Below are 13,395 nucleotides of genomic sequence, written 5' to 3' on the forward strand. Positions count from 1 at the left end.
TCTAGGAACCACAAATAAGCCTGCAGTCTGAAAGCAAAGTGCCAGTCTGAGATCTGGCTATCATAGATATAGATGGTCCATGGATAGTTGAAGCTGGGTGTCATGCATAGCAATGAAGTGCATCCTGTGCCTTTAAATGATACAGTCTACATGAAGCATCTGTAATGTAAACAGAAATGGTCCTAGCACGGAACCCTGTAGAGCTACATTGGTAACCTGGTAAAGTAATGGTTTAATTACTAATGGTTTAATTTAGGGCTGCAACGATTCATCAAGTAATTTGATTATAAAAAGTCCTCGACGCAACTTCTTTGCTTTGATGCTTGGTTTAACACACGGCCCTGTAGCGCACAGATATATTAAACGATGGAAGTGGTTTCACTCACATTTGCAACTAAAAACAGATCTGCTATAGAAATGCATTTAGGAGCAGTGAGTAAAAGGTTTCACAACAGCTTTTCAACAAGAAGACTGACAGCACACCAGCAGCAGGGATGGTTATGCTCGTAAGTTTAACATGGAGCCGGAGTTGTTTTCACACACTGTAAAGAGCAAAGGTGCAGTTACTGAGGTGCTGAGTGAAAGAAAACATGTTTCTAGTGTCCAAAAGAGCAGCACTGTTCCTGTGATCACTATTAAAATCTGGGCAAAAGCTAAGGGGGAGTCCTTCATCAAAGCACCTAATCAACAAACTCTGACATGCAGAGGAAAAAAACCTGCTCCATCCACCAGGCTTTTATTACACAGCGAAAGAATCAGCAGTAAGCCTCCAGAAATGGTATTAAATTATGCAGATGAACTGTTAACTTATTCACTTGAACTCTTAACCCTCTGGGCTCCAGGGTATAACTGCTGTTTTTGGCTACTTTGGATTTTACTTCTTTATTTGACTTTTAAAAACTGTTTACCTCGCCTTGTTTGGTATCACTCTTCTCAGCACAGCCTTACATGTCTGAATTTACAGTTGTTTCATTCTGACATTATTAACACACTTGATCTAAAACCAGAAAAAAACTTAAAATCAGAGTGAGAAGTTGTAATTTTCTTTCACTGTAAGAACCACAAACATGTTTAACCAGTCACTTTCATAACTTTAAATGCAAATAGAAATTGTAAGTTTTAAAAAACTGTGCACATTTTTTTTTTTTAAATAACCATTTAAAACAATTTACAGAACAATCAGGTGTTCTGCATCAAATAGGGGACCACACAAATTATTTGTGCTGCTCCAAAAAATGTTTCTGTCCACTATAAGACAGAGGAGCACATCACAGCCTGATACCTGCAGGCGTGAAGGTGTGTCGCTCCTGTTTTCCACCTGGAGACTGTGTTTACACTGCAGTCTGCCTTTGGTGGCTTTTTGGCAGCAACTGTGACATTCAGCAGTGTCCTCATTGTTTTGACACACAAAACAACTACACTACACACTAACTATACAGTTCGAGCAACATAAACATCACAAATCTCTCACATCAAAACTCTTTCTCTCGCTTGCTTGCGCTCTCTTGCCGCCGGCACTCCCAAAACTTCCCCCTTTTGCTAAAATTTCAGTCTGGAGACTGAAGTCATCACTCGGATGAGTGACGAAACGTTTATCCCAGTGAAAACGTCAAAGTTGAAACAGAATCAACTTTTTGGGTTATATGAATAATATGACTACTAGGGGTGGCAGTAGTTCGGGTAGTAGAGCAGGTCGCCTACCAATCGATAGGCTGGTGGTTCGACCCCCGTCTGCTGCAGTCTGCATGCCATATATCCTTGGGCGAGATACCCAAGCTGCTCGCCGATGCATCCTTCGGAGTATGAATGTTTGTGATTGTTGCGTAGAAAGAGCACAGAAAAAAAGTGGTTGTGTGAATGAGGCAGGTTGTGTACTCTTTTCAGAATAGAAAAGCATCAGTCCATTTACCAACTGGTAAATGTCCAAGGAGCACAGTGCAGCTCTAAGGAGAATTGTGATTAACACCAGTTGGAAAGATGTCTTGGAGCCATTTCTCAACAACTACAGATTCCAAGATGATCCGCTCAAACAGCTGCACACAAGTACACGTTTTTCACCACTTTCACAAGGTCCTGAAGAAAACCCACGACGATAGGAAATTGGTAGGATTTTTAAGAACAAGCAAATCTCAAGCCTGCCATGAACTATAATCTACTGGAACAGCAGAGAGACTGACTGTTTTTCATCACCACTGACTGAGAACCTGTCTGCCACGACAGAAGTCGTCCATTGAAATGTGCAGCTGCAGCCATCTCAGATACACATCAGAGCCTCTCCATGCCCCAACATCAGCCCTATTTCTGAACTACACAATAAACCCAGTTGGTTTCCTCACAGAGTCCATTACAGGAAATATCCAACTGAAATGAACTCTTTCTGCCAGTGGTCAAGTATTAGCCAGAGTATCCCAGAGGTTTCATGGCTACCAAAAGCATCTGGTGGAGATCCAGCTCACTGAAATAAAACTTGAGCACCCAGTTCTTGTTTTTTCTAAAATAACAAATATTTCAGACTCAGTTTGTTCACATGAATAGGGAGTCTTTTTCATGTGTTAAGGACACAAAGATGTAGATAATCTCTAAATTCCTGCTTCCACATTCAGACAAACCTGACTTGTCCCAAAAATCTTAATAACATGATGTCCACGATATTGTTCCACAGTGTTTTGTCCTGGCTCTCCTATCACCTCCAACATGGCTGCACTTCACCTGAACCTAGTTCTGACAAAAGGTTCTTCCTGTTAAGAGTTTTTCCTTCCCACTGTTGCCAATCACTTACTCAAACGGGGAGTTTTCTCTGTGTTATTGTGCAGTCTCTACCTTACAGAATAAAGTGTCTTGAGGCAACTGCTGTTGTGATTTGGATCTATTTAAATTGAAATAAAGATGTATATGGTACCGTCATTCCAACCTGGAAACCAGTTTAAGAAATCATGAAAAGCCCAAAATTACTATGATATTCATGCCTATGACAGGTTTTTATAGTTCTGATCACAAATCAGAGTTCTTGTGTATTTTCTTGGTTTATAAGAAGCAGTAGACCTGAAGTGTTAGTTCAGTTGTGTTCAATCATCCTGACAGTATACTGGTCCAGAAGGTGGAGGATGCTGATTTCATTAAAAAAACTGACTGTGGCTCTGGAGTGCTTTATGAATAATACGTTTGTTTGTTTTTAAAGAAAATCATCTTGTCTTCAGTTGTCATTGATTAAATTTTGGGGGGGGGATCTAGTAGAGCTGGGCGATATAAGATTTTTTCATATCACGATATGTTTTTTCCATTTCAGGCGATAACGATATATATCACGATATAAGCCAAATAACTATATTTGTAAGATTTAAATGTGCCGTTGCTCACAAGTAAAATGTGAAATAATCAGCAGCTTGTTTTGATTTAAATATTTATTTCCCATAATAAGTTCAACAGGGTAGATGTACTTAAGGAACATGAGACTTCAGTTTCAGATAAATAAAGGCAAATATTGCAAACTACACAAAAGGCAGCCGCTAAAGCGTTTAAGTTTCAAAATAGAACAAACAAAACAGACTACTAAATTGTCAATTCCACTTAGAAACAAAATATTAATTCTAAAAATAAATCTTAGTTCGTTTTACAGAAGAACAGACAAAATTGACTAACTTTTGTCAATATCAAATAAACTGAGAACTAAAAGGAAATTCTCAATCTCTCCTTGTTGTATAGCTTAGCTTTTCAAACAGTTTTAACAGTGACTTTAGTCTGACAAAAGCCGAATGACGAATTAGCGCTTTCAGTCAGAGATTGAGCATGCACCGGTTTATTGTATTTCCAGACTTGCTTTCGGCACAATTTACAGTGCGCGCTACTCTGTTTTTTGTCAGACTTGAAATAGCCGAAATACCTTCACACTATGGAACTTCTATGGCTCTTCCGTTCGACAATCTCTCCGGCATTGGAACCATCATCGGTTTTCTCTTCGGTAACCTTCGGTCACGCTCTCGGTTGATTTTTCTCTAGTCGGCAAACTCATTTCCTCCATTACCCGGGCAGCCCGGCTGCAAAAACAAATACACATGTGCGCCTTGACACTTGTGCTGTACGTAACAAGTCACGTGACGTGACGCTGCGGCTGTGATTGGTTCGGCTCTGCGCTACTTAATTTGGATTGGCTGTTCTTTTTTTTCTTTTTTTTAAGAGGACACGAGAGATGAGGCCTATCGCAATAGTTAAATTTTTCTATCGAGAAAAAGTTATTTCGCAATACATATCGTTCTATCGCCCAGCTCTAGGATCTAGCTAAGTGCCTCTTTTCCTGTGGAGAAATGTATAGCCTGCCCTGTCTCACTTTGTCTGAAACAACCATCGTAATAAATGAAAATATCCCGCCATATGTAGATAGTGTCCTTGTGAGCCCTGATGACTTGAAATAAACACAGTTAAACTGCTGATAAAGGAGTTGTTGTTGTTGTTGTAGTCTAAGGGCTGAATTTGGTGTTTCTGTGCTTCAGGTGGGCTCCACAGTGGAGGTGAAGACCAGTGAAGGTATATGCAGTGAGGCTGTCATCAGTAAGCTGACCGATGCCAGCCTCTACACTGTGGGTGAGTCTGGTGCTTCCTCATGTTCCTCACACATCAACATTTAACAAAGGGTTCATAGGTTGCCACAACATGAATCTGTTACGTTATCAAAGCAGTGCAGACACACAGCGATCTAAGGTCTGGATTATATTTCAGAACTAGTTCTAATCTTATCCACAGGGATTATAATCTTTATAAGCAGCTATGTTACTTGATTACTTCAAAGTGCTGCTCCCTTGGTGACTCAAGTTTTCTAGTGTTACAGGGTTTTTATAAACCGAGTCTTGAGTTCACTGCCAGTCTGAGCACAGGAGAACTCGAAGACCTAACATCTGTCTTTATTCATCATATAATAATTCTTAGTATCTGCAGTATTACAGCAACAAATCACATGTCACACTTCAGAAAGCTACAGAGTAAGCTCTGTCAGCAGCTTTACCAGTTGTACTGTTGAGCTGAACACTCAGATATCTGTAGTCTTCCAGCCGATGCTTGTGAATCGAATGCAAACTGTAGACATTTGACTTTACATGTCAAACATGTAAGGTAATGACAGGCCCTGCCTGTCCTCTGTCAAACTGGGTGGATGTTAACGAGCGCTGGATTTCAAGTTAAAATTAGGCTGGATCAGCTTAGTGTGAACATTGAAATTGGTGGTGTCCATTAGGTTTACAAACTGTGTGTGTGTGTTTCTTTCAGTGTTTGACGACGGTGATGAGAAGACTCTCCGTCGAACGTCTCTCTGTCTGAAGGGAGAGAGGCATTTTGCAGAGAGTGAGGTGAGTCCTCCCAGGATGGGATCACTTTGCCAACGTCTTGATAACCCTAAAAACACCTGAATGTATTTGATGCTCTCAACACTGTCTCGCAGACTCTGGATCAGCTGCCGTTGACGAACCCAGAACATTTTGGCACTCCAGTCATCGGCAAGAAGTCAAACCGCGGTGGACGGCGTTCTTCTCAGGCTGTGTGAGTGTTGATGTGTCATCTCCCTCTGTTGGACATGTTAAATGGTCTTTGTGAAACCAGCTGCAGAACAAGTTCTGATTTTTGCGTTTGTGTCTCAGGGCCGATGAAGACAATGAGTCTTCATCTAGTGAAGATGAGGATGATGACAGGAGGAGGCTAAATGACGAGCTGCTGGGACAAGTCTGCAGCATTGAAAACGAAGAAGAGTCGAGCACCTGGTTCTTGGCTCTGGTAAACTAACACAGTTACTGTATAAAGTGGGGGTGGTGCTATAACTACCTCATGTAATTGATCACTAACCACTGCAGGTGAAACATTCACGTTACCTTGTTGAAATGGGAAAAAGGACTCAGTTTAGTTGCTGTCAGAAGGTCAGCTGAGATGTGAGGATATTAAGTGTTTAAAGACAGGATTACCGAACAGCACAAGAATAGAGTAGATTAGATGATGGACTGTGAAGATTAAGACTGTCCACACAGTAAGTTAGACTGAAGGTTTTATTACTTTGTCCGTTATTTAAAATGTTCATTGTTCTCGTTTGATCTTATTTCTTCCTCTTTGGCCACAAAGTGGGTTTTTTTGCTCTCTCAGCACATCTTTATTTTTATTGGAAATGTCATGCTTTTTTTCCAACCCTGACAAAATATTAGGAATATTGTTAGATGTATTACAGTCGTATATAAAGCCACAAATCAGTGTGCTCTTAATAATAAACAGAACAAAGAATCAAGAAACAAGAAAAAAGCAAATCCACAATCGGCTAAATAATTTTTTTAGTTTCCAAATTTAACTAGTCTAAAGTGTAATAAACTGCAACACATTAGCATCACCACATGTGAAATATAGATTGTTGTTAATTCTTTTGCATGTCTTTCACATAAAACAAATATCAGTTCATGGAAAATACTGGCAAACCTGTTTTAAAGTGGATGTGAAACACTAACTGTATGAAGGCTAACTTAAACCACGGAGCTCTGTGCTTAAAACTGACAGATGTAACACTTTCTCTGTGGCTGGATTTAAGAAAGAAGTGCTTAAAGTTTTAAAACAGGTTTAGCGCCATCTTCTGTCAGTACGAAACGTGACATCACCGGATTGGTTGGTTGGTTGCCGTCTATAGATTTACACTAGTTTATGTTAGCCAACTAGTAACAGAGGCAGTAACTCAGGGGAATATAAGGAGACCGAAATGAAGTCAGTTTAAGGGGATCGCTTTTATGCTGCAGCAATGAGTTTAATGTTAAAATCAAGGATATACTGTCACTTACACAGTCAGTGGTCCTTTGTTGTTTGGTTATTACCTTTTATGCATTTAGTGTTTCATTTGCACTTTTAAGGAGGAACAAATCGGATTGCATGAAAGGATGTGTGTGTCTGTCAGAGGCTGTCACTTTTGTGTGCATGTGTGTGAGAGTCATGTTGCTGCCATGTAGATTTTCAAATCTCACAGCTGTTTTCTACTGGCTGTAATCACACAGACAGAATATAGGACAATCAGTTTGATGAGCAACAATAAACTCTTGTTACAGACGACCCAGAATCCCTCACTGCTTCCTGTGTGGACTTGGACTGACACAAATGAAATTTCTGTAGAATCTCTGTATGCAAAGCCATCAATCAGGTGTGTCTGTCCTGCAGGTGGTGTCTCCCAGCTGTAATGATGAGCTGGTGGTGAAGAAGGATCAGTGTCTGGTCAGGTCATTCTGCAACGGCAAGTTGTGAGTCCACTTTGATATTTATTGAGTCATGGTCACAAGTCAAGGTTCACATGAAGTCTGTGAGGTCATGTAATTCTTCCCGAACACAAATCTGGTTACTCCATTTCCACGACTTCTTCCTTCCATCCATCCATCCTCTTCCACTTATCCGATTTTTAGGGTCGTGTGGGGCTGGAGCCTATCCCAGCTGTCATAGTGCAAGAGGCAGGGTAGGTTGCCAGTCTCTTCCAGGGCCAACAACCAGACAACCAAACCATTTGCACTCACACTCACATCTATGGGCGATTTATAATCACCAGTTACCCTAACCCCACTAACTGCATGTCTCTGGACTGTCGGAGAAAGTTGGAGTATGTGGAGAGAACCCACGCAGACACAGGAAGAACATGCAAACAGCACACAGATGGGCCCTCTGGCTAGATGGCCTCGTGAAGAAAGCGTGCCAACCAGAGCACCTCAGTGGTGCCCTGCCTTCTCAGTCCGAATGAGCAGGGAAAGTCAAGGAAGGGGAAAATGTTATTATTCAGATTGCCTACTCGGTCCGAATAACAAAATTTCATTCACATTTCTGCTGATGTAACATCAGTAGGCATGTCTAGACCTATTTTATATACTTAGCAACCAATATGAATCTGCCCCGAGCTCCATTCATATATAATTTTACACACACAAACACTCATCTTTAAAAATGTGTTTGAAATCATGAGCTCAGAAACTCTTTCACAATGAACTTTGTCTCAACTCGTCTCTTCTTGTTCCTTCTTTTTGATTCTTTAAGTTACACTGTGGCCAGGAGACACGTCCACCTCGTTAGTGCCATCAGCATCTCTGAGTTCTCCGACAGAAGAGGTGAGTAGTTACAGTTTAAAGCTACCAGATTCATCTGCATCCTTATCTCCGTCTGCTTTTCACCCCTCAGCTGTAAAAGGCCAGTGGGGTACTGTTGTCCAAACGAGGTGACATAGGAGCTTCAAACAGATAACAGGCAAGAGCTGTGTCCAAATTCATGGGCTGCATCCCCCTGAGGACCCAGCCTTCGCGGTCTACGTGGGCCAGGTCCTCAGAAGGTCGGGTAGGCCGGAAGTAAACGGCTGGGGAAATTGGACGGTCTAGCCTTCTGATTAGCGTCACCACTGTCTCGGTGGAGTTTAATAAACTCGGCCGTCTGCTCCTTGCTATCTAAAATATAACAGGACACTGGAGTAAATTCTCGACCATCTCAAACTTCTGTTTAATCAGTTTTCTGTTTGACGTTTATTCAGCTGTGTGAAAACCACCTGGGGGATTAATAAAGTTTTATTTTATCTAATCTAATCTAATAACTTTAATCTCAGCCAAACCGATTTACTCACGAACAACTAAAACACTGAAAAAAAGACAATAACATTTTTAGGTTATCTGAGTGACTTATATATTACGTTTAACCTGAGTAGCGAAAGACCCCGGTGATCTGAAAATGATGTGCCGGGAGTTGTGCCGTTCTCGGCGACTTCAGTGACCCTCGAGCTCCCGGCTAGCTATCGAGCTGGTGGATAACAGACGTCTCCGAAAATGTCAAAGCACTTTTGCAAATATGTGATATCTTGATAAACCGAGCAGGTATTTAAGATAAGATAAGATAAGATAAGATAACCTTTATTTGTCCCACACGTGGGAAATTTGTTTTGTCACAGCAGGAAGTGGACAGTGCAAAAGTTATGAAGGACAATTAGAATAAAATAAAATAAGAATAAATACAGTACACAACTGTACAGAATAGAATAAAAATAGAATACTATATACAGTAGAATAAAATAGAATAAAATATACAATAGGATAAAAATAGAATACAAATGCTATATACAACAGAGTGAAAAATACAACGGTGCCAGAAAGATTATTGCACATTTGTGTTATTGCACATTTGTGGATGTGTGTGTATGATCAGTTAAAGTCTTTGTTGTGGAGTCTGACAGCAGTGGGGAGGAAAGACCTGCGAAATCTCTCCGTCCCACACCGTGGGTGCCGCAGTCTCCCACTGAAGGAACTGCTCAGTGCTGTCACAGTCTCATGCATGGGGTGGGAGATGTTGTCCAGCAGGGAAGACAGCTTAGCCACCATTCTCCTGTCACTCACAACCTCCACTGGGTCCAGAGGGCATCCTAGAACAGAGCTGGCCCTTCGGATCAGCCTGTTCAGTCTCTTCCTGTCCCCAGCAGAGATGCTGCCACCCCAGCAGACCACACCATAAAAGATGGCTGAGGCCACCACAGAGTCATAGAAGGTCTTCAGGAGTCGGCCCTCCACTCCAAACGACCTGAGTCTCCGCAGCAGGTACAGCCTGCTCTGCCCTTTCCTGTAGAGGGCGTCTGAGTTATGAGTCCAGTCCAGTTTGTTGTTCAGATGAACACCAAGGTACCTGTAGCTGTCCACAGTCTCAATGTCCATACCTTGGATGTTCAGTGGTTGCAGTGGAGGATGTTTGTGCCTGCGGAAGTCTACCACCAGCTCCTTGGTTTTACTGGCATTGATCTGGAGGTAGTTCAGCTGGCACCAGTCCACAAAGTCCTGAGTCAGTCCTCTGTACTCCTTGTCGTCCCCATCAGTGATGAGGCCGACTATAGCAGAGTCATCAGAGAACTTCTGCAGGAAGCACTGGGTGGAGTTGTGGGAGAAGTCTGCAGTGTAGATGGTGAAGAGGAACGGAGCCAGAACCGTTCCCTGTGGGGCCCCCGTACTGCAGACGACCCTGTCCGACACACAGCCCTGAGTCCTCACATACTGTGGTCGGTCGGTGAGGTAGTCCAAAATCCAGGTAGTGAGGTGATGGTCCACTCCAGAGTTCTCCAGCTTGTCCTTCAGAACCGAGGGAAGAATAGTGTTGAAGGCACTGGAGAAATCAAAGAACATGATTCTCACAGTGCTCCCAGCGGTCTCCAGGTGAGCGAGGGAGCGATGTAGGAGGTGAATGACGGCATCATCCGCTCCAGTGCCAGGCTGGTAGGCAAACTGAAGTGGGTCCAGTGATGAGCTCACAAGGCGCCGAAGCTGAGCCAGGACCAGCCGCTCCAGGGTCTTCATCAGGTGGTATGTCAGAGCCACCGGCCTGTAGCTGTTGAGGTCCTTGGGGCGTGAAGTCTTTGGCACTGGTACAACACAGGAGGTTTTCCAGAGCTGTGGGACTCTTCCCAGCCTCAGGCTCAGGTTGAAGAGGTGCTCCATCACACCACACAGTTGGTCCGCGCAGGACCTGACGACCCTCGAGCTGATGCCATCTGGACCCGCTGCCTTCTTGCCATTAATCCTCCTCAGTTCCCTCCTAACCTGGGTGGTTGAGAGAGACAGTCTGGAGCCTTGTGTTGATTGTGTATTGGATGCTGTTGTTGGGGGTGGGGAGGAGTGAGCAGGGTGAATAGAGGAGGTGTGAAGTGTCTGAGGTGTCAGAGGTGGAACAGCAGCAGTGGAGGTGGTTGAGTCTGCAGCCGATGTTGGAGACTGCCTCATGGCTGAATCAAATCTGTTGAAGAAATGATTCAGTTCATTTGCCCACCTCACATCCCTCCCAGGCAGAGAGTTCTGATGTTTGTGGCCCGAGATGGTTCTGAGGCCTCTCCAGACTTCACCAACGTTATTTTGCTGAAGCTGGTTCTCCATCTTCTGCCTGTAGCTATCCTTCCCATTCCTTATCAGTCCCCTCAACTCTCTCTGCACCCTTTTCAACTCCTCTTTGTCTTTGGATTTGAAGGCCCTCCTCTTCTGCTTGAGGACAGCTTTAATTTCCGGGGTAATCCAAGGTTTGTTGTTGGAGAAACACTCTCGGAGATTGTGTTTGCAGTCTGCTGACCACTGAGTGGAGAGTGTCACAGGCTGCATCCGCGTTGGCCGAGGGGGGGGACATACGCTGTTATCGCGATAACATGCGAGAATTCCCGGGGCAGGTAGTACGGACGCATGCTAACGGCTAACAGCTCAATGTCTCTGCTGCAGAGTTGTTCTTTTACAGTGATCTGCCCAGGGTTACACCATCTGTCATTCACAAACACTGCCAGTCCCCCTCCTTTCCTCTTACCGCTGTCTCTTGTCCTGTCCGCTCGAAGCAGCTGGAATCCCGGTAGTGTCACACTCGTGTCCGGAGTTAGCGGTGTTAGCCACGACTCCGTTAGCATCATGATGCTACATTGCCGGTACTCCCTCTGTGACCAGGTTAGCGACGTGAGCTCATCCAATTTATTGTGCAAAGACCGTACATTTCCAATAATTACAGAAGGAAGAGATGGTCGATAACGTCTCCTTCTCGGGCGACGGCGCTCCTTCCCAGCACGACACCCCCGTCTTTTCCTCCTCAGCTCGCTGGGAATGTCGGGTCTGTCCGCCGGCAGTACCGCTGTGGGACGCAGCGCTAACAGCTGATCCTTACTGTAAACAAAGGATCCCTGCTCTGGGTCCCCACACACGGGTGAAAAAAGTAGAAAAAAACTAAGAAAAACGACCAGAACTAGCACAAAACGGTAGAACATGGTTGCAGAGTCTAATTACTAATACGTTAGTTATAGAAAAATTACGAGAAGAAAAGATAAGAAAGAAAGAAACTCGGAATGAGCAGAGCTGCTGTAACAGGCTGCCGCACACGGGGGGCGCCGGAAGTAATAAAAGTTTACACAGCTACATTCTCGACTGAAAAGATGTTAAAAGTTTATTTTGTGACCCAGAAAGATTAATAAGAGTAATTTTAAAACTTAGTAGTGGCCGCCATTGCCGGAAACTGGAGTTTGGCTGGGCCGCGCTATGAATTCCGGGATATGGTGGGCCACAAAGGATAAACCCGACCCATCCTTCAAATTCGGGGAAAAGGAGGACACATTTGTCGGCTGCATTCGGAGGAGTCTACGAATTTGGACAGCCTTCGGCGCGTCGCTGTGACGTAATCGGTCTACAAATGCGTCCTCAGGAGGATGCAGCCCATGAATTTGGACACAGCTAAGGTTGAGCCTTGGTGACCTTGACCTCAAGGTCAGAGGTCAAGTTTCTGACAAGTTTGTGAATTCTCTTCTTGAGAAAGAGACAACAGTATTTTTTAAATTGATACCATAGGTGTTTGGACTAGGAGGCTGACAGGTGGCAATGACAGCTGCAAGCATTTTTAATTTTGTAATTAATAATAATTAATATTATTCATTCTGACAGTTTGTAATATATTTCCACCTCTTCTCCCTCCTCTCTTCTTTCTGTCTCCCTTTTTCCCCACCCGTCTACCTCTTTAACCACATTTCTTCCCCATTAATTTCCTTTTTCATCTTCTTCTGTTGTTTTTTGCTGTTTGTCCTCTTCCTCTTGTCCTTTCTCTACCTCTTCCTTTCCTCATCCTCTTCTTTGTCTTCCCCTGTTCCCTCTCTGCAGGTGTAGAAGGAGCCCAGATGTTCCTGAGCAGCAAAGAGATTCCAGATTTGTGGAAAATGGATATGAGCCAGATCCTGGACTCGTCCTCCAGTGAAGATGAGGATAATGAAGAGGAGAAGGAGAGTGAAGAGGAGCAGGATGATGAAGAGGAGAAGAAAAGGAAACTTATAAAAGAAGAGGTGAGTTTGATGCTGTCACACAGATGAGGGTAGTTTCATTCAAAACCTTAATGTGCTGTTATTGAGTCTGCATGTCTGTCTACATCTGTCCATCCAGCCAGAGGAGGAGCCAGATCCAGAAGAGAGAGACCACTTCCTGCAGCAGCTCTACAAATTCATGGAGGACAGAGGTGAGACAGTGGAAGACTTTAGTCTTATCAAAAGCAATATTGAAACTACTGTTTTACTATTGGCTGGCCTATTCATGTACCCATTTATTTTGTTGAGCTGCTTAACACTGACCTATGAATCTGTCAAGCATAAAAACATGCACCAAACTCAAGAGATGAACTGATGTCTGAACGGGAGACAACTTCGCAAAGAAACAGTTTTAAATTGTATCTTTAGGGTTATTCGAGTCTGTTGCATAAATGTTCTTTTAGTTAAACCGAAATTAACCCAGTCTGTCAGGCTTAAAACTGTATTTTTGCGCCAATCAGGGATTCCCCGAGAGCTAATTCTCTTAAAGTTAGCATACCTTGGTATGGTGTGGCGTGAGGCCTTTAAAAAAAAAAAAAAAACAAAGACCTGAGAGATGCATCTGGCCCTTCAGGTGA

General features: G+C 43.4%; 1 protein-coding gene across 2 annotated transcripts in view; it reads left to right on the forward strand.

Moving 5' to 3' along the window:
* arid4a (AT-rich interactive domain 4A) overlaps positions 1-13,395 on the forward strand; it is a 38,023-nt gene that overhangs the window by 7,551 nt on the left and 17,077 nt on the right. For both annotated transcript variants that reach the window (XM_063500150.1, XM_063500151.1), the window contains exons 5-12: positions 4,488-4,578; positions 5,257-5,336; positions 5,429-5,526; positions 5,625-5,757; positions 7,165-7,244; positions 8,023-8,093; positions 12,621-12,799; positions 12,897-12,969. In XM_063500150.1, coding sequence (XP_063356220.1) covers positions 4,488-4,578; positions 5,257-5,336; positions 5,429-5,526; positions 5,625-5,757; positions 7,165-7,244; positions 8,023-8,093; positions 12,621-12,799; positions 12,897-12,969 — 805 coding nt within the window. The remainder of the gene's footprint in view (positions 1-4,487; positions 4,579-5,256; positions 5,337-5,428; positions 5,527-5,624; positions 5,758-7,164; positions 7,245-8,022; positions 8,094-12,620; positions 12,800-12,896; positions 12,970-13,395) is intronic.

The sequence above is a fragment of the Pelmatolapia mariae genome, linkage group LG16_19 (assembly GCF_036321145.2).
Source record: "Pelmatolapia mariae isolate MD_Pm_ZW linkage group LG16_19, Pm_UMD_F_2, whole genome shotgun sequence".
NCBI lineage: Eukaryota > Metazoa > Chordata > Actinopteri > Cichliformes > Cichlidae > Pelmatolapia > Pelmatolapia mariae.